This window comes from Protomyctophum parallelum (genome assembly GCF_964188405.1).
Source record: "Protomyctophum parallelum genome assembly, chromosome: 13".
Classification (NCBI taxonomy): Eukaryota; Metazoa; Chordata; class Actinopteri; order Myctophiformes; family Myctophidae; genus Protomyctophum; species Protomyctophum parallelum.
In genome coordinates, this window is record NC_139708.1 from 19,041,815 (window position 1) to 19,067,880 (window position 26,066).

The 26,066-nt window shown below is 39.5% G+C and overlaps 1 protein-coding gene across 5 annotated transcripts; it reads left to right on the forward strand.

Moving 5' to 3' along the window:
* Nucleotides 1-451: 451 nt before the first annotated feature.
* On the forward strand, nucleotides 452-24,077 carry unkl (unk like zinc finger). Of its 5 annotated transcripts, none has more exons than XM_083780541.1 (16): nucleotides 452-580; nucleotides 2,343-2,552; nucleotides 5,673-5,849; nucleotides 6,234-6,367; nucleotides 6,893-7,028; nucleotides 7,117-7,234; nucleotides 7,856-7,940; nucleotides 8,532-8,689; nucleotides 9,451-9,645; nucleotides 11,104-11,154; nucleotides 11,766-12,003; nucleotides 13,316-13,408; nucleotides 13,594-13,821; nucleotides 14,837-15,027; nucleotides 15,859-16,119; nucleotides 16,317-24,077. In XM_083780541.1, exons 1-16 carry the CDS (start codon nucleotides 516-518, stop codon nucleotides 16,494-16,496), a joined length of 2,520 nt encoding a protein of 839 aa, XP_083636667.1. In that variant the 5' UTR covers nucleotides 452-515; the 3' UTR covers nucleotides 16,497-24,077. The 5 variants fall into 5 exon arrangements, with proteins under 5 accessions (XP_083636667.1, XP_083636668.1, XP_083636670.1 ...); XM_083780542.1 differs by having other exon boundaries at nucleotides 8,532-8,680; XM_083780544.1 differs by lacking the exon at nucleotides 9,451-9,645.
* Nucleotides 24,078-26,066: the final 1,989 nt, after the last annotated feature.

A 26,066-nucleotide genomic window follows, 5' to 3' on the forward strand; every position in this document is an offset into this window, starting at 1 on the left:
ATGGGGGGGATTCAGGGGAAGAGGTCCGCGACCAAATACAGTCATAGCTCTATATTATATCAAAGTAGAAAAAAAGAGGAAGGAGCGGCCAGAGTAGACATCTTCAACAAGGTGCTCTAGTCTTTGGTATAGCCTACAACTGGGTGACAGAATTGATGCAAAAAAAAAGAAGAGACCAAGGCACTATTGTAGAAAAGTAATTAAAGCCTAAACCCTAAAGTGGCTCCTGCATGCTTTAGCCACTTTTTACTTTTCTGGAAGAGTGCCCTGGTGTCTTCTTTTTTGCAGCAATTTGGCTATTTGGGGCCCTCCCTTGGCACGAAAAAGTGTGGGACCCACTGCGTTACAATTAATGAACGCACAGTGCCAGCCAGGCGGCCGGCGTGGGGCGCTCTGCTCCTGTCTGGTGTCTGCAGAGTGCAGACAGACAGACAGAGAGCACTGCCCGTCATCACAATACGTGCATGCAGAGCAACAGATCTGCGCGCCTGCGCATTCCATTGTTTTGACTGAAAATGCCGTCGGTTTCGAAAACGGCGGCCAATGCTTCTCCTCAAACTGAGAAACCTACCCACTATACGTAAGTAAAACCAACGCTCTCGGCCGGAGAGCTAAAAAAACTCGCATTTGACATACAAAACCAAACGCCTTTGCAACGTGCAGCAGCGGCCGTCTATTGTGCAAACGTTTTATATTCCCTTTTCGGCGTCAGCCCTTGTGTGTGTGCGTTAAAAACATGGTGCTTTTCCTGGCTTTGTGACACACTACCTACATGTAGCACATTTCCGATTTGCAACGCTAAAAACGAGCGTGCAAGCCTGGAGGAGACGTGGAATGTAATACAATTTAAATGATTCTGGAGCCTGTAAACGCGTATAGGGGTCTTTAAAAGCGACTCGAGGAGTCGAGAAGTTGTTGTTTTTGGGGGTTGCTGGCTGGCTAAATGATTAGCCAGGAGGAACTCGCTGCTTGTAAATAGCACGGCCTTATTTGAAGTTCCTCCTTCTTTCTCGCTTACGTACGCACAGAAGTGAACGTACGCTGCGCGGGCGCCGATGAGGGCTGCGCACGAACGCGCGCGTATCTCTTCTGTGAATTGCCCGATACGGCAGTAACCTAAACACCTAGCGCGTTGGTTTCAGCCAGGCTGCTACTACTATAATAGTACAATAATATTCCTTCTGTTATTTTGTTGTATTTTCAATTCCATTTCAGGCAGCTTCATTGGCATGGGAAAACACGCGTTTTTACATTGCCAAATTAAGTGCCAAAATATAAAGAACTCTTTAGGAGAATCATGGGTATATAACTATAGTTGGAGGGGGCGGAGGCAGAGCATTCATTGTGTGTTTAATAAACAGATATTGCGCAGCGTAGTTATATACATGTTATATTATATACAGGCCAGGGTGTGTTTCACATTTCTCTGTAATATTGTGTATCTTTGATTGATTGAATACTTTATTAAAAGTTTGCAGAAAAAAAGCACAGGAAAGTACAATTCAATACAATGTCTGCTGGGGATTTATAACCCAATAAAGCACTGTAACTTAATTGTTTCCATTGGGGTCCTTATTCAATTCACTTTCAATTCTGAGGATGTAAACATGCCTTTAATACATTGCCAAAGCAATTGTCAAAATATAATAAAACGGTTGAAAATGGGGAAAGTAGTCGCTGGTACTGCTACAGCATTGAGTAAGAGGCAGCTAATGCAATATTGCATCGTTACCTCCAGAGTCCACAGCATTTATTTACTACAGAAGAGACATGTTAGAAGAACTGTTACCTTTTCAAAACATCTTGACCACTCCGCTCTACTCTTCAAAAAGCTAAACAGATCAACACATATCAAATATGTATCTTTAGTTTATTTATAAGCTCACACATATATCCCCAACTCTATTCCCAAACATTTTACCAATTACTTTCAAACACATTCTCAAGTACACAATTATATGTCATAGTCAGTTAGTTTTCCATCAAATACAGATACTACACTATACGACAAATACTCTAGCGTTGAATGAAACCAAATTAACCCTTACCGGTCCAATAGGTAATTCATTTCACGCTCTCAAGAGTTAAAACATCGTTGTTAAACATCCCTATTATTTAATTTACAAGAAGTCTACAATTAGAGAATGTAAAATAATTGTTATTTTGATTATCAACATTTGCCTGTTATCTCTCCTAATGGTACCAACATCAATACAGCATTGAATTGTGGACAAAATCTTATCAAATGGTAGTCCGTGGCTCAAAATAAATGCTGTATCAATAATAGACCTTGACATGAAAAGGGTTGAGAAAAAATTGTATGTAATATGTGTTCCTTGCAGCTACCTGAAGGAGTTCCGTACGGAGCAGTGCCCGTTGTTCCTGCAGCACAAGTGCACGCAGCACCGGCCCTTCACGTGTTTCCACTGGCATTTCCTCAACCAGCGTCGCAGGCGGCCCATCCGGAGGAGAGACGGCACGTTTAACTACAGCCCCGATGTCTACTGTACCAAATACGACGAGACTACGGGCATCTGTCCCGATGGAGACGAGTAAGTGCCATTTATTTTTGTGCCAGAGATAGGTGGTGGTGGTGATGTTTTTTTGTGTGCGAACTGTGAAAATAATTAGTTATTTTTTCTGTACTAGTTAGTGCTGCATGATTCTTGCTCAAATGTGAATCTCCACAAGATTTGAGATGACGATTCTCACATGATTTTAAAATCTTCCCATGAAAATATCCCATGTCTTTAGTCTGTAGTTGCTGAACATTACTACGTTCAAAATGTGGCACCTGGAGCCAACTACTGTGGCTTTAAACAGACAACATCAAAGTGCTTGACTTAATCCACTCTTAAAGTCTCTCTTGTAGCCAAAACACAAGATTAACAAAAATGAATTGGTGCAACTAGTGCTGCATGATTCTTGCTCAAATTGAGAAATGAGCTCGCATAGGTGTCTGAATCTAGATCTCAGATCTTTTTTTACTGCTGTTCATATGCTTCATGACTTTTTAAAACACCAATGTTGTTACAAAAATGAAATCAAAATAGTTGCCCTACAATATGGATAGCTTTTCAGTAGGGTGCAGAATACATAGGTTCAAGGATGTACTTTATTGTTACATCTTGTGTACAGTTACATACGAGTAAAACCTATTTTGGTTTGGCTTCCTTCAGACAATGCGTAGACAATAACAACAGTAGAATAGTAATACAAATGTAGTATTAAGTAATAAAGAAAAGGAGAGAATGCAAAAAGTGATTGTCATTATTAATGATGGTAACGTTTCTTTCAACATTGTTAATTATTATTGTGGGGAAACGTTCGTGGCAGGTTGGTGTTCGTTTTGTTTCTGGTGTGAATGGCAGCACTGGCTCTGACTGAATGACTGTGGTAAACCAAGCTGTGTGTGGACACACCCCCTGTTTCCTGTGTCCTGATTGAATGGTCTCCTCTCACAGTCCGCTCTCATTGGTCCACACATACACACGCACACACACGTAGTATTCTTTGTTTACATTATTAGGCCTTCCCAATAATGACACCCTAGCTCACTGTTTGCCAAACAGTGGGTCGGGACCCACATGTCGCGGACACATTTTTATGCGTCCCTTAACCTTTTTCTTTTTAATTATTATAAAATGTCAAAACATTTTCAAAAAATATTCAGTTTTCATGAATTAATGCCAAATTAAATTCTTGAATAAGTATTGAATAAATAATATTAAGAAATGCCATAACTTTGAAAACAAATGTTTTAAGAAGTAGTGACAATACGGTATCTCCATATTGCAACTTGTTTTGTCTTTGTAAATGTATGAATGCCCTTAATGCTTAATAATAGCAACTAGCCAATTTACAAGCCCACGGTGGAATGCGTTGTGAGCTTGTAGATCTGCTATTTGTGCTATTTTATGTGAAAAGTATTGAATCAATAAAGTATAAAAAAAGATTGATATTAAATATTAATAATATCCACATCAACCCGGCTTTAAAATAATACATGATACAAAAATAAAATTCTGAAAGTAACAGTGTTGGACTGGATATGAAGGCGACGATCTTACAATGCTGATTGTCTTACTCTTGTGTATAACAGTTGTACCCACAGAGTGCAGAGATTACAATGCAGACTGTATGTTGTATAAATAGACAGTTGGAGCCACACAGTGTCGATAACACAATGGTGATTGTATTGTGTATAATAGTTTAGAGCGCGCACACACACAGTGAGTGCAGCTCTTATACAGTAATTCAACTCCGCACATAAGAGGCAGGTTGTTAAGATTGAGTTACCGTACTGCATCCTCATCTTCTGCTCCTCCTCCACCAATGGCAGCTATTTCTGTACAACCTTAAGTGTTACTATAGCAACTGTTGCCATTACAGATGAGGCAAATTTGTTCGATTCAACAATCTTATTGGCTATGTATTTTGAAAGGCACGGACTCACCCTGCCAGCTCACTCAAGGTGCGGAATGGAATGATGTCCATAATATTAATTTTAAATGTAGTGTAGTGATAAAACATGATGAAATGAAACAAAACGGGGAAACATATCGCATCCTCGTGTTTTACATAAAATTTTTTAACATTCTATTCAACGAATCTATTCATTGGTTTGGATGAATGAGATATTATTAGTGGTGTTCACTGGTGTATTATATACATCTACGTATAGAGGGTGTGCGCATGCTTAAAGTGAATGGCCCATCGAGTGGCAAAGCAACATGCAAAGTGAGTTTAACATTGTTTAATGTTGTTTAATGCAATCAGACGTATCTGTTTGGATGCATAGGTTGTCAAGGCCAGAAAGTCGTTTTTTGCCAGTCAGTAGGCATTCCTGCATAACTTCCGGGTTTGATGATGATGTCACACGCACACCCTCTATATGCTTAATACATCTTATTAAGCATATTGTTGCAGAAACCATATATCCATATTTCAACTTCAACAGTTTTCTTCCTAAATCAATGACACGTGTTGTGAGTGAGCTTGTAGATCTTCTATTGACGTTGTTTTTATAAACATTTAGAAAGTTAAAGTGGTTAAATCTATCTGTGGGTTTTATACATATAAAACCAATTGGCCAACGAAAAGAGCTTGTTGTGACAAAATCTGTGCTGCACGAGATCATGATTCTAAATGTTTTCAGGAAAATATGTATTCTTAAGTCTAGTGTAAGTGTAGTGTAAGTCTAGTGTAGTTGGTTGCTGAACATTACTACATTCAAAATATGGCACCGGTCCGGGAGCCAACTACTGTGGCTTTAAACAGACATCATCAAAGTGCTTGACTTAAAGTATCTCTCTCGCAAAAACAAAATGAATTGTAAACAGTGCTGCACCATTTTTGCTCAAATTTCGAAATGAGATCGCATAGGTGTCTGAATCTAGATCGCAATAATTGTATCGATTAATCGTACTGCACTAGACTAAATCATAACTGCAGTTGTATGACTGAATGTGTGCACACTCTTCCACACAGGCATTGTGTGGAAGAGGATGATTCTACAAATGTCTTTGTAAATCTAAATCATGACCATTTTCTGAAAGACCTGTTTCTATGTCACAAAGGGTTTCCCGCCCAGAATGTGTTGATCAAAAATGTGAACATTGTTGTCTGCTTTGACTCACTCCGTTTTCCACACTATCCCTTGTCCCTTTCAGCTGTCCTTACTTACACCGGACCACTGGGGACACCGAGCGCAAGTACCATCTCCGCTATTACAAGACTGGCACATGTATCCACGAAACGGATGCCCGCGGGCACTGTGTGAAGAATGGCCTACACTGTGCTTTTGCTCACGGCCCACACGACCTCCGACCCCCAGTCTACGACATCAGGTGACAATCAATGCGTATACATATCAGCCTCAAAACATTTGAGGATTTCTTTCCATGTTGTGCAATGGGAATAACAACTGGCATATCAGGTTGTTGCATAGCAACAAGATACACAAAGGATTCAAGGGACATGTCTGTACGTGCACCCTGTGAACCCTCAAGTTGAGACGTTCCTTGGAGAAACATTTGAATAGTTTTTTCTTCTATTTTTAAAAGATGCTTTTAAGCTTGTCTTAGAGGTTTGTCGTATTTCAACAATAGAGATGTGGTGTACAGACAGAACTAGTGAAGCTGGTTTCATACGCTACACTTTGGGATATATTTGGACTAGATCAACTATTGTGAAGTCTTCTTATCTGACTGACGTAAGATTTTTGTGCACAGAGAGATCCAAGCACAAGAGGCCCTCCAGAACGGACAGCTGGGATCTGGAGAAGGCATCCCTGATCTTCAACCTGGCGTTCTGGCCAGCCAAGCTATGATAGAGAAGACCCTTACAGAGGACCCCCGGTGGCAAGGTGATTGATTGACAATGTACAGAAAATACACGTGTGTGTGTGTGTGTTCTTTTTTAGCGTGTGCCTGTATGTACATGTGCGCACAAGAGACATGGGTGCATAACACAAGTCAGGAGCATATGCAATAGTAAAAAGATACAACATTCATTCAATGTACAATAGTTTAAAAATAATGGTAAAGATAAACATTTACAAAAAATAAAGACTGGGGCAAATGTTGAGGACCTGATCAGACGTTTAACTGTCAGATAAGGTTTTCTTTAGTCGACTTCGTAGACATTTACTCTCTTAAATCGGCATTGGCACTATACTTTGACTCCTCTTTATTCCATCTACAACAAATCTCTTTTTCCTAAAAGATTGCTGACGTTAAAAAAATGCTACATTAAGCTATGCGTCACATTGTGATTTGTAGATCGGGTATTTTGATGGTTAACCCCAGAATAGGGATGCTAGGGTTCACGTGGTTAAATGAAGAAGAAGACAATAGAATTAATCATATTTCATAATCTTTTTTTTTTGCAGACACCAATTTTGTGTTGGCCAATTACAAAACGGATCAGTGTACCAAGCCTCCTAGACTATGCAGACAAGGATACGCGTGCCCTCACTACCACAACAGCAGAGACCGAAGAAGAAATCCACGCAAGTTCAAATACAGGTGAGATGATGCCAGTCTTTGGGAATATAAGCAAGATTACGTTGTGTGTAGGATTTGTATGTAATAACTATGAATTGCACGCTTGCAGGTCAACTCCATGCCCTAATGTGAAACACGGGGACGAGTGGGGCGAGCCCTCAAAGTGTGACAGCGGGGACGGCTGCCAGTATTGTCACTCCCGCACCGAACAGCAGTTCCACCCAGAGGTGGGTGGGTGGGTGGGTGTGTGTGTGTGTGTGTGTGCGCATATATGTTTGTTTGCTCCAGATTTTGTCAGTAGTCAGTACTTGGTTGAAACGCAACATTATTTTTGGCTCTTTTTTTAAATCATTTGTTTTACAGAGGACTCAAACTATGGTTGAATTCAAATCAACCTGACATGAATGATTGCTTTTGTATTGTTTCACAAGTTAATGTAATTGGTATGATTTTGATTATATATTATATATTCCCTTTTTGAGTGGTGCAACCACTCCTATAGACAGCTTTGTGTGTGGCTGTGTTGAAGCACGGAAATAGCGTTTGTTCACCACCAAGTGTCACTGTTGCACAGCCTAACACACACACACACAGACACACACAGGCCAGGGAGGTGGGCAGTACAGCACAAGTACAGTACAGCACCCCTCACTTCAGACGGGTCTGATTTCGGTTTTTAGACTAAGGTGTTTGAATCTTTAAAAACGTTCTGTGGACAGGTGTTGAGAACTAGCACTCGTGCTAATACAGTGTAAGCAAAGCATCTACACATTGTCCATTATTGTCCAATGTGATTGTGATGTTAAATAAATAAACACAACATAACATGTATTTCCATCCTCTTTAAGATCTACAAATCAACCAAATGCAATGACATGAGGCAAACTGGATACTGCCCCAGAGGTCCATTCTGTGCATTTGCACATGTAGAACGTAAGTGAAGTTTCAGTCACTTCTATTATCATCGCTGTTGGCCAGAAGAAACCTTGTATGTCTATTGTCTATTCATGTTCTTTTCATGAAAGTAAGTTTGCAATGCACACTGTGAGCTTCAGGCGTTGGCACTAAGGGTTGCCCACTTGCCCCTGGTAGGTAAATAAAACCTTTCGGGCAGGTGGAGTTTACTTTCAGGTTGCCCGACTCGGGTAAGTGCTCGTTTGACAGGGGACGCAACCTTCTTTAAACACAACACAAGATATCTGTCTAAACGCCTTAACGTGGCCTGAGATATTTGATCGCACAGCCCCAGCAAGTAAAAAAGTGTTAAATTGAGCGGTAATTCTATCTATCATTTAATATTGAACCTGTGAGTGCCTGTGAGACCTTAGTGTCAACCCCCTGAGCTCTTAGATCTGCAATGTTTTGCTGTTTTTGAAAACATAAATAAATGCATTGAAAGATCCCTATACTATAATGACAAAATAGGAACTGGTTGAAAGTGATTATGTCTGTCTGTTCTATGTTGTGTGTATTTCACAGTTTTAATTTATGTCTTTTATTTTTATGTTTTCTTAATCGATCCAGGAATTCCCTCCACAGAAGAGACCATGAGTTCGCTCATAACGGCGATCCAGTCAGGATCTCAGTCTCAGCAGTATTCAGAATGTTGTCCAGTCAGCGAGTGGAACAGTGGAGGCAGCTCCACCAACTCTGCTAGCAGCAGCAACGGACAAGTAGGAAGTGTATGTTGTTGTTGTCACGCACGTCATGCCAGGGCCGGGCGATATATACACGACTTAACCCATTCTGACCTGAGATCAGATTCTAAAAATGTCTGCTATTTTTCAATAGCTAAATTATAACATAATGCTAACACAAAGGGGTTCCTGCCAAAAATTGGTTAAAATTTTTAACCAATTTTCACCGTTATTTGCAATTATTACGAACCACAAATGAATTGCCCGCCCTACGTTATACTACGTAACGCCTTAACTACTTTGGCATTCTCTAGCATTATGCTTTGCTTCAAGTTGCGTCATTTTCAATATTTATTTTGTTTTTGCTATTGCAATGTATATTTGTTGCAAATCTTACATCATTGTCCTTGTTTGCTCTTCGACATTTCATTCATGAGTTTGAGGAACAGAAGAAAGTTGTCTTTAGGTTTAGGTCGTAAGGTTACTTAAGGCCTATTCATAGTCCAGTTTTAGGTGATAAGGTGACCACTGAAACCGTGGTAAAACCAGTGTTTGGGTGAGCAGTGAGTCGCTTACCACCGCAGCGTGACGTCATGTTGGGAGTTTTCGGTGGTCACCTTATCACATAAAACTGGAGTATGAATACATGCCTCAACATTATTTATTTTCTCCTGACCTAAAGGTCTCTAGACTCTAAACTTAACGCCTTCTTACTCAAATTATTTAAATCCAGGGATATTTCTATAGTATTATTTTTGGGGATCAGCATTTCATTAAGATCCATGATGTGCGCTTCTCTTCCTCAGGTGTCATGTTCTAGTAGCCCGACCATAACGCCCAGCTCAGGAAGCAACAGTGTGTTATCCCCAGTAGGAACAACCCCCGGCAGGCCCAAATCCTTTACTAACGGTAGCTTATGTTCAGAGTCCAGCACGCCCGGCGTCTCCTCTCTGACGTCTTACTACTACCCTAAAGCTCCGGGCTTTGAACGAGAGGATCAGGTACACAACAAGACTCCCACTCTAAAGTCTGTCTAAGGAAGACTACTGACTGCATAACTTAGGCCCGGATGCTCGTTTCTTTTGTCAGAGTTCTCTGTCTCTTGTCTTTGTGTTTCATTGTCATTGTTTTATTCATTGTGAAATGTCATGCTAAACGCACTGCACTAGTCTCTTAATAATCTAACAAGACGGCGGCCGCAGCTGATCACATTTCACTTTTGCAGGGGTAAAGCCTACTCTATGCTCTGTCGCACGAGCGTATCGCAAAAATATCAGACCCACAAGCTCACAGGGCGACCCAATGCAGGGTTTTGTCAAGGGTTCGATTAGCTGTTGCCACCCTTGGTTGAAACCGAGAACCATGACGACTGAAAATATAATGGCTGTTGAGGTGGATTGTCCCTTTTCATTACCGTTGCCAGTGTGTAGCTACCACTGCTGTTCAAAGGTCTCTGAAACCCATAGATTGCACTGCCGATAACGATATCGCCCTCAAACTATTAGGCTATTGGTCAAATTAAATATTTGACCAATTCTTAGCCCAGAGCTATCATTGGCTCAAGCCTAAAGGTGCGTTCAGACTTGGATGGTTAGAGCGGCGCGATTATTTATTTATTTTTATATATATATATATATACCAGTGTGTGTGTGTGTATATATATATATTCATTAATTCAGGTCTGAACACAGCTTAAGAGCTGGCCCATGGTTTTAATCCATTTAGACCTGGTGTAACTTATACGTTGTTTTAGTTTTACCTTAAATGCCGTATGCGACCTCTGTCACATACACCTGTGTATCATATAACTTTTCTTTGTTTTTTGAATAAGGTTTTCAGAAAACCTCAGGTTAGGCTTTAGAAGGCGTTTTTAGAATCGGCCTCGGGTCTAAATGGGTTAATTTAGCCACATCGTTGTCCTACCTTGTTGCCTTGAATAGCTTTTTCGTAGAATTTATTGCCCATGCAAGTTTGGCATACAAATTTAATTTAAGTTTATGTTGTTCTATCTAAATGGATTTCCAGACATGAAGGCAATGTGCATACACATTCAGCCTAGAAGCATGAGAAACATGGAAGATACAGTGAAACAACAATGTAACGTTTAGCACATTAGCAAATGCGTTGCAACATAGAGTAGACTGTTACATCGAGGTATGTACGACTGTACGTAGATAACCCCCCTCCAGACCAAGACTTTGCTAACTGGCTTCAAGTCAGGAGTGTCCAAGGTTGGAATCTGAAAATCATGTTACTTAATACTTAGCCTGCCTTAGGGCTAAGAATTTAGCAAATGGTTTTTTGGTTTACAAGGCCCTTGAATAGATACAATGAATGTGGAGGTTGTACGTCGTTTCTAACCTACTGTATGTATATGCATGAATGTACATTTCTGACACCACTTTAAGATAATGACCTTTGTTTGGCATTTTTCTTTTTTGTTACCCAATTATTTTCAGATTAAGAACAAGGGACAGATGGATCACAAATTTATGGACCAAGAAAAACAGGTTTGTGCTCGAATGACTACAGTATACTGTTTAGATAGTAGTGTTACTCAGTGGTGTTTTGTTCGTAGAATAAAACACCAGCTTAAGTACCCACTACTAACATTATAACAGCTTTAACTGTTTACCTGAATGCACCTTCTCATACAAGCCGAAACATAGCAAAATAGCTCCAGTAGGCTACCTCTTCTGTGGTGTTCTGCATGCAACAAGAATGCCGCCTCCTCCATCAAGACCAGATTTGTCCAAAGCAAACATTTTACCATAGTTTCGCTACTTCAGCGCAGTAAAGAAGTTGTCTGATTATTTTAATTTTACTTTTGTGTTTGTGTGTCTAAAACTCATACACTATAAACACTACTACTACTAAACATAATAAGCAAATAAACAGTTCTGTGTGCATGCGCATGTGTTTTGTGTTTTGTCACACAAAACACCATTACACCACTGGTGTTACTACATGGTTCTGTAAACTGTATATAGTATTTTAGTGTTGTTTTTACAGCATGGCTCCTCAGGCGAGCTGTGTGGAAAGGGACTGTGTCTGGCTGGCACTACTCTCGGGAACCAATGTCATCCATTAATTAATTATTTTCTCATGCTTCCCTTTTCAGACACAACATAGTGTTTTTTCTGTGGTGAACCCCATGGCATCGAGCATTACCTCCAGTATGACATCACATAGTGTTTTTTCTGTGGTGAACCCTATGGCATCAAGCATGACCTCCAGTATAACATCAAGCTTGGCCTCTAGTGTTGGCTCGGATAGTTCATCACCCACCACCTTATCCACGATGAACGTGAAAGCCACGCCTTTCTATCCCGGGAGCAACACGGTGGAGTCTGTTATAGGTGAGAACCTTGTATACGTTTTTTAAATTTTTTGTTTATTCGATGCAGTTGTGAACAATAGCCAAGTAAGATAAGATACATATCTATTGGCCAATCAAATGGTTCACTGCAGCTCAACAGTCAGTGTGAGGGGTGGTCAGGAGATATCTGTGAGCTCTGCGTTTAAACTAAAGGCTTGAAGGCCATTGTCTGTGATGGAGTCCACTACATGCTCTGGTAGGCTGTTCCACACCTGGACAGCAGTGTGGAGAAAAGTTCTGTCCAATGTCCGTGTTTTGGAGCCTGGGGGGTCGATGCAACTTATCGATTAATTTGTTAATTGATAACCTTATTGATTGATTAACTGGTTAGTTAATAAGCAGCGTTTTATATATATATATATATATATATATTATTTTTTTATCTTCATTTCCCTCAATAATGTCTAACATAAAAATCTACACTTTGCTGATATACAGAGTACAAAAGGCATATTATATCCCTTAATCAAATATTTATTTGACCATTTGAGATACATGGCCAGGCAAATGCATCTTTTATGAGGAATGAAATGAAAAGTGCACTGTTTTATCTGTCACATCACATGCAAAAGCAGAGATGTTTGGGTGGCTACCAAGGTGGGGGGGAATTTTCTTTTCTTTTTCTTTCTTTTTTTTTAAGATATTTTTTGCGGCTTACGCCTTTTTTATTGTTTGTTTTTTTGAAGGGACAGACAGTAGGCTGACAGGAAACGGGAGAGAGATGGGGGAAGACATGCAGTAAAGGCCGTGCCGTCTCGGGAGTCGAACCCGCGGCACACTGCGACTGGATTACCAGTCGGGTGCCCAGGCGGTTACACCACCGCCTGAGCCGGGGGGACTTTTTTTAACCGGCTCACGTGGGTGTTCTTTGGCCACACGCAGACAGCATTACATTAAATTAATTGTTAACGGTTAAGTTTAATTGAAGAATTTCGGAACGGCGATTAACGGCTATCCCTAAGCCTTATACGGGTTTCCTTTCTCACCTGCGCTTATTTCTGTTTCTTTTAATAATTTTACTATTTGTACTGTTGTAATTGCGTGAAATAATTAATCAAATAAAAATTAAGTAAAGCAAAGACTGATCACTTTCAACCTGATGTTCAAAAATAGCAGACCTACGAGCTATTTGTCACAGTGTGTCAAACAGTACCTTGTAGGTTGGCCATTCTACTGTTTGTCTTGTCATACAACAAAGTGTAACTTAGACTGGTCGACGGACGTGTTCAAATGTCCACCGTCCTGTATCTTACGGTCCATTGTTCTGTTTCGTCTTTGTCCTTTTCTTTTAGGATCGGCTCTTGACCTGAATTTTAGTGACATCAACGTTGCGTCTCTCGAAAGGGAGTTAGAAGAACAGGGAAACGGCTGTTTAGGACTAACGAGTAAGAGCTCAAACATGTTTATTGATTCTTCTTTACAACATAGTATTTTCAAAACAATTATTCACATATATTTACGAGCAAGAGCTCTTTAGTAAATTATATACATGTGTTTTCCTTGGCCTGTCGTCCCAGGTATTTAATACACAAAACAAAAACCACTATTCATGTACTCTCTCTCCCTATAGGTCAGAGGTTGCTAGCTGGGTCCGCCCCCGTTAACATTCCTGGCTCACTTGCCCGATCCGCCTCCTTTAATTCCTCATCATCACTCTCCACCTCCCCTTTAAGTTCCCTTTCTCAGTCCCTGTCCCAGTCCCTGATGTCAGGGATGGTATCACTGCCACATCAGCTAGCCAAACAACACGAGCACGGCCTCCTGGGAACACACAACTCCAACTCCCAGAATTCTCTGGGTAAGACTGCGAGGATGGAATGGTTTCATTTATATTAGTCTCTACGTCTACAATACACCAATGGATCTAAAAAATATATCAAGGTCTTCCCTTAACTCTGACGGTATAAAAAATTACAATTGGAAGCAAATGGACCCACTAGGGTCCATTTGGTTACAATAGTAGACGGTACACATTCGTTTAAAAAAGTAGATGAGAGCAAAGATTAAGAAAAAGATTAAGACATGAAATAGATTCGGTACGGTACTGGGAACAACCTACCGTATCTGGGTATAATAAAGAATTCTATTCCGCAGTTTTGTGTTGGTTATTAGGCTTTCCGCCATGGAAACAGTGTTTGAAGCATTTAAAATGTTTAGTTAGAGAATTAAATTAAACTTGAATCAAAACGTAGTCATTGCTACTCTGCGAGGTCATGCAGCGTTAAGTGTCTTTTCACACGGGGAGCGATTGACACACACGCATAGTTATTCATTTTCACTGAGCAGTGTGGGCAATTTGACACGCGGGTGCAATTATGCTGACGTGTTTGTCCTTTTCTCACGCCCACCCGCTACCAAAAAATGTTACTGTTGAACCTTATTCTACACAACACATATAAACAGTGCAGTCACTAAATCAGTTTCCCAAACGCCTATTTGTGGCTCGCGGACACAATGTTATGGGTCCCCTTAGTTTTTATTTCCTACATTTGTTTTTTAATTATTATCTAAAAAAATAAATCCCCAAAAAGCAAAACTGTTCATGAATTAAAATTTAAATTCAATACCCTTTTCAGTAATTTCATGAAGAATTAAAAGAAAAATCTAAGAAATTCTATAAATTAGAACAAATATTGAAGATGTGGTAGATCGGCTATTTTCACTAGTTTGGATCCCGGGGCGAATATCTAAGTTCTCTTTTTTGGGTCACGGGATAAAAGCTTTGGGAACTACTGCTCTAAATCAACAGGATTGTGCTGTGTGTTACACATTAATGTTTTGTGTATGTAATAAACCCTGCGTTGTGCTCCCAGGGTTGAACGGAGGAGCTGGCAGCATATGGGACTTTGTAAGTGGCAGCTTTTCACCGAGCCCGTCTCCAGTGTTCAGCAGCCTGGCCTCCTCCGCCAGCAACAGTGCTGATCTGGCCCGCCTAATGAGAGAGCTGGATGAAGCCAAGAGGAAAATCAAACAGTGGGAAGAGGCGTGGCATCAAGTCAAACAGGTCAGTGTTAAACCTCCTGCTCAAAAAGCACAGAACTCGCAGCAACAACAATGACACGTCGGTGTCATTTGAAGCACTACGAGAATACCGTCTCGGTAATTAACACAATGCAATACTATGTAAGCATATATTATAGCGGGCAGTAGTACGATATATTGTAAATCAATTAACAGCTTGACTGCGCAGGGATTAAATAATCATGATCTCAGATCTCCCTGCCTAGTTTTCATTAAGAGCCACTGCGCCGACATGATCGTTGCTTTTCATGAAAATCCGCTTTAAAATGGTGTAATCGCTTGTCATAGACTAGTGTTGAAAAATATTCCAAAGTGGCGATCACAACAACAGCGGAGAACGAACGCGCCCGCTGTACGCCACCGCCGCCATTGCAAGGCATTGGGCCTCAATTTCCCAGAACCCTTTGCATGCCAATGCGACGTCATCAAAACAATTCCCCTATCGCACTCTGTCAGATGGAAACCCTGTAAGTCTTAAAATTGATTAAAAATGCGAATTAAACAATGAAAGCATAACTTGTGTAACTCGTTATTGGGAGGGGAAGCTGTTCTACAGTCAATTAACTCGTGTGAACTTGCGTAAGTGAGGGAAAGTGTTCAAAATTGATTCAAAATGGTGACAAATGGTTGCTCAGTCAAACCCCCAAGTCCCCTTGGCCAAGGGAGATATTAAAACATCTGATCTTCAGGCGGAACTATATAGTTGTGCTACTCACTATATATACAGTATATATATATATATATATAGATGGTGTATACCAACAGAAGCTAGCATTGTTTTGTCACAGGATTACATTTCACTTTGGTCTTCTAGGCATGTGAAGCGTGCCAGAAAGACGCGCACGATGCGAAGGACCAGGCCAAGTCGGCGGAGGCAGAGCGACAGCTCACGGAGCAGAAGTGGGAGGAGACGGAGCGCACGCTGAAGGAGCTTCAGGGGGACTTTGACGTGCTCTGTCGAAGCCCCGGGACGACGCCTCTGCTGCGCAGCTACGGAGAGCTGGACAAGCTGCCCTTGTCCAAGCTCCACTCCCTCCAGAGTCAGCTGCGTACTGACCTAGACCTGATAGACGGGGTAAGACAGACTAGATCCTCACGCATAGCATTTCACTTGTAGCCGCCGATCCATTTTTTTCTTCTTTTTTAAACCAGTCTATCAGGACAGACATCACTCAAAATGTTGTCATCAAAGCATGTACATTTGAAATGTTTGCATGGATTATGTTTTCACGAGTTACTTGCAACTGATATGCGTTCTTTTCTCCCCCTTAGGTAATATATCAGCTTCAGTCAAAGAAATGTATAGTTTGCCAAAAGCATGATCGTTGCGTTGTTCTGCAGCCTTGCCAACATTATGTACTTTGTGAGAACTGTGCGCCTAGTAAAACAGAATGTCCTTACTGTAGAACAAAGATATTGAAGTGGTGTTCTACTATTCAAGGTACTATTTAAAGAATTAGCCCTACTAATGCATATTATGCTTTACATTACATTTTTCTACATAGCAACTTGTTTAATATAGTGATGGAATTAATAATTTATAATTGAGTAGAATTACAAAAATGATGTTTGACTGATGAACTAAGATCCGTTATGATTTGGACTCCAAAAGGGATTCCATCTTAGGTTTTTGCTCATTTTAAAGTTTGCCCTCTGTCAATACCACCCTTTCCAATGCTCTGATAGAAAAGCTATGCAGTTAGAAACCACAATAGTGACATCGCCTTGCAATGCTCATTTGATTTCCATTATATATTACTAATTTAATGTTTGAGTGGCGTGCACCACAAACTGCACAAACCCTACTGGAGTACTGACACGGTGATTACACCTGTGCCCCTTCTCATCTAATGCATCCACCAGTATATGAATTTTCTTTTATTTGCACTCGTCATCAAGCGGTGTCTGAATTCTCTACATTGAGCGATTAGTGATTTATCTTGCAAAAAAATGCAAATATTGCATTTTCCATCCATTACTTTCTTGAAGAATATGCAAAGTCACACGTAAGTAGAAAGTTAGGCGGCTCATGGAAAGTTGCAACACTGTCCTTTTTATTTATTTTTTCAAAAGACCTTTTTCACTTTTCCAGGTTCCATGGTAACCGGTGACATAATTTAACTCAATATCGCCTAGTAGAGCAGCTTAAAATATCTCAATCTGTTTTAGTAAATGAGAATTACTCTAACTATCACAAGTCAGCTTTTCATTTTGTCTTAAAAAAACGTCTGGCATTGATTTCAAGCAATTTGAAAAGACATCGCAACCACGGCATCCCCTGTGAAAAATGGTCTCTTTGCATTAACGGAGTGAGGGCCGGCCCTCTTATTGATCACTGCTAATTAAGCTACTGGTCATCATAGTTCTCTGATAGTTCTGATTGTATTTTCTCTTTACTGCAAAAAGTAAGGACAAATTCCAGAAGCCAGGTGACAAAGCTGAACAGTACAAAGCATAATGTATTACATTTACAGCATGTATATTTTTGCTGTATGGGGTTAATAATTCTCCAGTATTTCATTTTTCAAGTGGAAAGTAAAATAAGGGTGACAAGTTAAATTAACGGCATATAAAAATCCGTTTTAGCAACACCCGTAGTGGATCGTAAAAGGGCATGTGCAAGGACGTCAAAATATCTTATAATGCTGCCAGTAAAATGCTCTATGAACTACAAAATGCATCACAAACTTATCTGGTGGTGGTGTGAAATATAAAATGGGCAAAACACACACGCAATCGTTATTCGCTTCAAAGGGGAATCTCACTAAATATAAGAGTTGCCATGTTATTTATGGCAGTGGTTCTCAAACTAGGTTCCTGGCCGGGGACCCCCAGGGGGTCCTTGACGAGTTCAGGGATTGTAATTCCGAGACTGTCTGATGATGCGTTCACACGGGCAGACGCAACGACGTAGTCTGCCATTCTTGTCAATGGAAGCCAGCGACGTCACGCTTGTAGCTGCTGCAAAAGCTACAACAGCTACAAATAGTAGTGTATCTTTGCGTCTGCCCATGTGAACGCAGCACAGCATCAGAATAAGGATTTTGCCAGTTGCACCATAAGAGATTTGCGTTGTTAAATGTATGTATAATAATAGTATTAATAATGTTCAAAATATTTCAAAAACAGCAAATCTACAAGCTCAAAACACGTCGCTTAGCAAGGCGTTGTGAGCTTGTAGATCGTCTGTTTTCCGGTAGCCAAAGTGGCATTAAAGTGTTTAAACGGATTGTGGTATTTAGCTGGGGACCCCCTGGGAGCCGCCTCAAGGGCCCCTGTGGGTCCCCGGACAGCACTTTGGGAACCACTGGAACAAAATTGTACGTAAAGGAACTTGTAAGGAAATTGATCAATCATGTGACTACTGGTATTTAGTGGCATACCTCTTTAAGTACAACCCAAATTTTCATTTAATGCCGTGATTTGTATTTTAAGCAACCAGTCAAGCATTATTGTGACCGACCCAAGAAATTTGATTTCTTATTAAAGCACTTTGTTGACCTGGGGTAATTTGTTAAAGGGGATGTAGAATCTTTGCTTTAAGCTGCTTTGTAGTTTGTTCCTGTTCTTTGTTTTTAGATTTATATATTTTTTTCTATATAAGCTGATGTCTGAGGCTTTTGTGTCAGTGTACTGTGAAACATAATTTGAATGTTTTATGTTTCCTACTGTTAAATCATGGTATTGTTCTGTATTAGTTGGCTTTCATAGAAAAGCACTTAATAGTTTCTACTTTAATAGTTACATTTATTTAAAAAAAGTCAATCAAATAAGTGCAAACTTAAAAATGCATTTTAGGCATAACCAGCAGCGGTAATATCAGTGAGGCACATGCTAAAAATGTTACGGCATTTATTCAATCAGTCTGTCTTTAGAGATTTATATAGCCTAGTCAATAGAGGAGCATGTATTGTATTTGCTAAAGCCTGAAATGGTAACATTTTGTAGAATTCCTAGCCTCTTGACCTTGTCTAGAACATATCGGCCTCTCACTCTCAAGTGCCTTTGCCTTCCTTAGATGAAAAGTTATGTTTGAGATTGTCGAAGCGAAAACACCAGTAGTTAAAGCTTGTGCACATGTTTCTGCACAACAAACGTCTACTTTAGGCTAGCAGAGGCGTTCACATACTGTAGAATATATAATTATATATGCCATAATGTATTTTGGCCCCGATCCCCGCCTAAGTATTTCCGCGGACGATAATTGTATGAAAACAAATTGTGTCGGTGCCTGAGTCCTGACAACAAGCTAAAACATGAAGATTAAACCCCCCAGTCCTTGGCCGTGGTGCTCTTTGGGTGCAGCTTATATCATGTTTTAAATTTCATTTTTTCAATTTAATGTTTGAGAGTATGCAAACATAGGAGATAATATATGATCTTGTATAGCAAGTTAGCAACAAGTCAAAAGGCTTATTCTTTTTTTTCTTCAAACGTTAAGTGATTTAATTCATATTCTTGTAATACATATTTTGCAATGTTGAATGAAGAATTCTGTGGTTGACATGTAAGTTGCATCTTCAATTACGACAGTGTATTGTGCTTAGGTTACTCTAATTGAAATGACCTCCTACTGTGTTTGAAAAATCTAACAAAACGAAACAAACAAAAAAGACAATGCATTTTCTTTTCATCTTTGCTTTTCGGTTCGATAGAAAACCATGTATTTTCCAGGTACACTTTTTGCTACTTACAAATGGGAAAATTAATTGTTTACATTCAGCAAGCAACTCAGAGGGAAAAAAAAGTTTCTTCAAGAAAGTATGGTATTTTGCTTTACATTTTTATTATATGGCATAAAAGGCAGGCTAAACACTCATATTGCATGTGATATGCGATATCTTAACCAGCTTAAAAGAAAGAGAAAAAAAACAGTTCACACTGTCACACTGCCAGAATATTTGTATTGAGTCATTTTTAGTGTACTAAAGGCTTCTTAACTTCACCTCTGCGAGCTCTGCTGCTACTGGAAAAGGTATTGGCGTAGTTTCTTATAATACATGTAGATGTTTGAATGTTTATTATGCATACACATAGCTCAGACTGTCCATACCTTTATCTGCATCAGACTTGGCTAAACCGTATTTGATTGAATTATTCTCTGTGTGGGTCAAGTTTTTGAGTTACATTTTTGGTAGTTCTTTCCGTAAAATGGCTTTAGTATGGCGATAACGATAACAGACCTGCACTGTTGTGCAATGTCCCGAGTTTTCAATTGGTTGAAGTCAGTTATATTTCGGTTGGCCTGCCAACATTAATCTTTGCTCCACTGGCTTGCAGCATTTGGCTTTAATATGCCCCCATCCTGATTAACTTTGTTAACTTAACGTTGTTACGTTCTGCCTGTGAAGGAAACTTAAATCCACTATGTCCACTTTTAAAATGAACCAAAGTGGTGTTCTCTACTAGTGACTATTCAAATGGGTATTGTGCTATGCAGACCTAACCTTTGTTACAAATCAATGGCCGGATTGTGACGCATTGTGAGCTTGTAGATCAGCTATTTTCAAATGGCCGGAATGTATATATTAGGGTTGAAGTGGGTAATGTATGTTTTTGTAATAATAGTCAAAATGTATCTGGATCAGGGCATCCTGTCCAAAATTCTAAGGTAGTTGAACAGGGCGCTGGCCAACAGCAACACCCCACAGTCGCACAGAGCTATTACTGTTCATTGTCCGAGTATGGCTCTGTGGTGGTGGGGGCCCCGACTACCTTTTTTCACTGACCAAAATGAAATAAAAACTAAAGCTATGATGACTAAAACTAAGAAATTTCATCAAGAAAAAATAAGACTACAATGTTATGGAGGGACTAGTGGAGAAGAGATCCAGCAGATCTAAGAGACAAGTTGGTAGAAATCTTAAAAATAGCAGATCTACAAGCTCACAACACATCGCAGACCAGCTGTTTTTAGCAGTGCAGCCCAAATCAATCATTACGACGCCATCAAGGCCTGACGAAATACATTTTTGGCGACAAAATCAACTAGATTTTGTCTACTAAAACCAAAACCTTTTTCAGATGACTAAAATATGAATACAACAAAATTACATTTTCTTCAAAAGACTACGACTAAAACGAAATAAAAAATTGCTGTCAAAATGAACACTGCTAAATTAACACAGATAAATCATGCCTAAAGCTCGGGAGGAGAGGAAAGGTAGACTTGACATGGACATGACTACCAGTTCAATTTTATACAGTAGGAAATATGGCAACAAGTTAAACACTGTAAAACTGGTGTGGGTTCTGTTTTTGGAGAAAGGATTTATCACTTTTAGCTTTTCATTAATATGATTACAGTGATGAAATGACAGAGAACTATACCCATGGCTTTTGCTTACAATATTAATGGACTTCCAAGTCCTTTTTTGTAGTTTTACCAAAGACGCCTGTATTGTTATTTCTTTCGAATATAATTTAATTTCATCCATTCATTCATTCATTTCTCATTTCTTTCTTTCTTTCTTTCTTTTATCAGCAAAACTTCTAGTTTGATAAATCACCTCATACCTTAAAGTAGATTGATATGGTTATTCAGTCACTGATATCCTGTTTTTCTTTTTTACTATCTAGTTTAGCTGTAATTGTACTCGGCTGTTATACAAATCAAAATCGTGGGTTGAATTCTGACTTGATGTCTCTGTGTGTGAATTTGATTTAGCATAAATCTATTTGTGCAATATTGGCGAGCACATGCTGACTGTGACTCAGCTTTTGTCTACAGTGAAGGAAAGCCAGAGAGGAGTTGGGGCATTTGTGTTAAATTCTAAAGTGGCCATATAAGTTAAATATAGAACTATTTGAAGTATTTCTTTTTTTATTTCCCTTGTTTTTGCTCAGCTCCATAGTGCTAGTTGTGCACTGACTGTATGCTATCAAGTTAGGCCTAAAATGACTGTCGGTTTCTCTCTCGCCATTGGACCGTTTGTTTGATTGGCTAATGGTTTTACTCTTCATCCATAAAATCACCATGAAGCAACGGCATGTGGTCAAAATGGATTTAACTTTTTTTTTATATGAAATTACAGTTGGTTCTTGTAACAAATCTCAATGGCAGATACAGACCTTACGTTGAATCAGTCTATGAAATTGTTGCTGGCCCCTGCTTACCGTCTTTCCTCAGAGTGGTCGGCTAACCTAAATCTTTTGAGCAATTATCTCGGTAAGCTCGATCGGCTTACGTGTATATTGTTATAACATTTCTTTGTTAAGTGTGTTACATTTAATCTCTATAGTGGACCAATTACATTTTTTCAAGTACATCGGTGCCTTTTTATAACGATTTTAAAACAAAATCATTTCAAATTTGGAACATAGGGAATATTGCTCTGAGATGCATCTCCACATTCTACAAAAGCAGAAATGTAACAAAGACCTATACGACAGACCACAATTAGATTTGAAATGTCAGTGCCTTACAGTATTTTTGTGGACCACGTTTTAAGGAAATTGACCTGTAAACGACGGCCTGTATTCCGGGGCCAATTGAGCTGAAAAGTGTATCACTGTTTGCATAGAACTGTTTTTTCCACTGAGACGGTTGAGCAGAATGACGCAAGAGACACGATTGAAGATCCCCTCTCAGTCTGTATTTGCCATGCCATTAGACAAACCATTATGACAGCAATACCTACCATTGTTGAAACAAACTCCTTCTGATCTCAATTAGTCTTTTAGTGGCACCAAAAAACAAAACAAAAAAAACAAGTATTTGTGAACAAAAGCACCAAATAGACTCTTGTAAATGAACTGTAATAGATGTGTTTATTATTATGCTCTGCATTGGAATAGTTTAATCTATTTTGCATTACTGTTAGTTGTTTTGTGTTGTCTTTTGTTTTTAATATTATGAAAATGGAGCCTGAAGATTTATGCAATCTTGTACATGTATGATGTATGGAGCTGTTCAAATTTAGTAAAAATGATACTTGTACAAGTGTGGTCATAAAATAATCTGAATGTGGAACCGCTTGTTCCATATATGCCGTAGAATTTCAGTAGAAATGTTATTTTAACATTGAAGCCCTGAAATATTGAATGTATTTGTTCTAAATTAGATATTCAATGAATAGGTCACTGGAAATATTATTATGGAGAGCAGTTAATCCAATATGATGTAGCATCTAGTTGTGAATTGCTATTCAATAAAAATAATAAATTTATAACAACTAAAACACATGCACGTTTTCAAGTTTGTGTATGTGTAACGAGAGAACGAGATGTGTTTTTCTCAGGCTAATGCAACGATTGAATAGAGAGCAATGTGTTAACCCATTAAGACCTGAGACCAGATTCTACAAATGTCTTCTAATCCTCGGTTTTCCAAAAAGAAACCCTGTGTTTCTATGTCAGTGGTGCTCCAACTATTTTCATGTCAAGGAGCCCCAGAATTGTATGTATTTGGCCGTGAGCCCCATATGAAAATATGATGTTCCAGGGACCCCCCCCCCCCCCCAGAAGCAAAGATTTGAGTTAAAAATGTTTGCTGTGAAAATATATTCAAAGATTTGAGCCACATTTTCACAAAAAAAAAAAGCTAATCTACAAGCTCGTAACGTGGCACTCGGTGCTGCGCTATGTGCTTGTAGATCTGCTATTTTTCAACAGATAAAGCTTAAAATACTGGTTAAAAGCTATAAGGTGACGCAGATGTGTCCTTAGGTCTAAATGGGTTGAATCTGAAAGTGCATTTCGCAGATGTCAGTGGGTTAGATATTTATTTACAAATAAACATGTACCTTATTTTGGTGTATGGATATGTAGGACACATAATTCTGATAATCCTAGAACATATCGTGGTTAAAATATTGATATTTTTGTCTTGTAAACGGCAAGACCTTTAGCTGAAAGTCTCATAGAATAATAGACATTTGTTTTCTACATTAAGAATTGTGTACTGCATAATATTTTGTAGTGTATATTTACTAGTTTGTTAACACTTGTTAAAAATGTCACACTACAGTTATGCAACGGTTTACAGAATTCACTTTTATTTTTTATCATCTTGGGGAATTAAACTCTTTTTCATCTGACATTATAATAATGTGTGCAATACTTTTTGTCTCGTGAACTCAAAAGTGAAGAAAAAAATCACCCGTGTGAACTGAGTGGTGCAACTCCCCCCTCCTCTCTCTCTCTCTCTCTCTCTCTCTCTCTCTCATTAGCAGGCAACAGAGCAGCACTATCTGGCACAGCGCCCCTACTGGTACTAATAGTCATATACTCGTTCTCATAGTTCATGGTATATATGGACATTGCTGGTTGTAGGTGTGGTTGCACCACTCAAAAACATGAACTATACCGTAATGTTTCTTCTGTAGGGCCCCTACTTGAATAGCAGACATACTGAATTTTCTTTTAAATCAAATGCACAAGAAAACTAGAAAAAGTGCCCTACTGGGCACAGGTCTCCACCAGGATGAGCAGATGTGAAGAATTCCAGGCAAAGGTTTTTCCTTGGCCTCTAGGGAGTTGGCATAGAAAGTTATCCACAGATCCGTGCAGTTAGAGGTAAAAACACTTTTGGGCCAGTTATAGCGCCACCTTGAGGCTGAGTTGAAATTGTTCATGTGGCATTTCGTCCTCGGCCTAGTGGGAATGTGGGTGCACAATTTCACGGAAATCTCGCGATGTGTTCATGATTTGCAGCATTTTGTTTGAAACTGAGCACTCCTGTGAACTTTGGAAGCCAATCTTAAGCAATCAGGATGGAGTCTGATAAATCTGAAAGACCCGTTTCGTTGAATGGCTCTAGAGAGACTGTGTACCAATTTGCGTGATGTTTGGACAAAATCTGTAGGTGTACTGTGCAAAAACTAGTTTTGCACAAAGTGGCCTCCTGGTGGCGCTATAACAGGCCGTTCTGGAAAGTTTGGGGCAGAGGTTCATGGTTGGCATCCAGGGAGTGTGTGTGCAAAATTTGGCATCGACCGGGTTAACGGTGGCTGAGATTAGCTGGTCACGGACGGACACACGGACACACGGACGGACGGACGGAGTGCAAAACATACTCTCCCCATGCCTTCGGCTGGTGGAGACAATAATGTAGACTGTAGAGTATGTTTTTGAGTGGTGCAACCACTCCTACAACCAGGAATGTCCGTTTGTATCCATGAGCACGAGTGGTGTGCGCATGCGTGAAACCAGCAATGGCCAGCAATGTCTGTGTGGGGTAATGCTGCTTGCGTGCATTTATTAATACCAGTAGGGGGTGCCAGAAACAGACAGAGGGGTAGTGCTGAGAGAGAGAGAGAGAGGGGGGAATTGCACCACTCGGTTCACACAGGTGTGATTTTTATTGTATTTTTCAAAACTAGTGCTCTTTCTCAAAGTGGGGTTCGTGGACCCTCACGGGTCATTGAGGCTGTTCCAAGTGTGTACAAATGGAACTGAATGGACACATCTATTTGGTTCCATTCGTACACTTGTTTATGGTGGGCCTTCAAATAAAGTTTGAGAAGCACTGTTTTAGATCATAGTTCTAACATGAGGGTGGTTGAATACCGTGTTTTAGATCATAGTTCTAACATGAGGGTGGTTGAATACCGTGTTTTAGATCATAGTTCTAACATGAGGGTGGTTGAATATACCGTGTTTTAGATCATAGTTCTAACATGAGGGTGGTTGAATACTGTGTATTAGTGCAGATCAGGTTTTTATGCTATTCTTATTTAATTAGGATTAATTGTATAACATCAATACCATGTTACAATATTGATATTGAGGTATTTAGTCGGACCAATTGTTTTGGTTCACGATTTGAGTAAAATCGAAAATTTATTTTTCTACATTAAAATATAATAATATATTTCAAAGTTGTTTTTGTATAGTTTAAAACAAACTAATCTAAGAAATTCCATAAATAAATAAACAATCATTAAGAAGTAATTAAAATTGCTCATTTACAAGCTTGTGTGCTTGTAGCTCTGTTATTTCCACTAGTTTGCATACGCAAACGTCTGATCTCTCTTTTGGGTCTCGATCTGAAAGGTTTGGGAACCAACCAGTGTCCTTTAG

Coding starts and splice junctions, on each gene's coding strand:
- unkl (XM_083780541.1), top strand. CDS start 516: ATGCCGTCGGTTTCGAAAACGGCGGCCAATGCTTCTCCTCAAACTGAG. Junction 12,004..13,315: donor CACGGTGGAGTCTGTTATAG/GTGAGAACCTTG, acceptor CTTTTCTTTTAG/GATCGGCTCTTGACCTGAAT. Junction 13,822..14,836: donor CAACTCCCAGAATTCTCTGG/GTAAGACTGCGA, acceptor TTGTGCTCCCAG/GGTTGAACGGAGGAGCTGGC.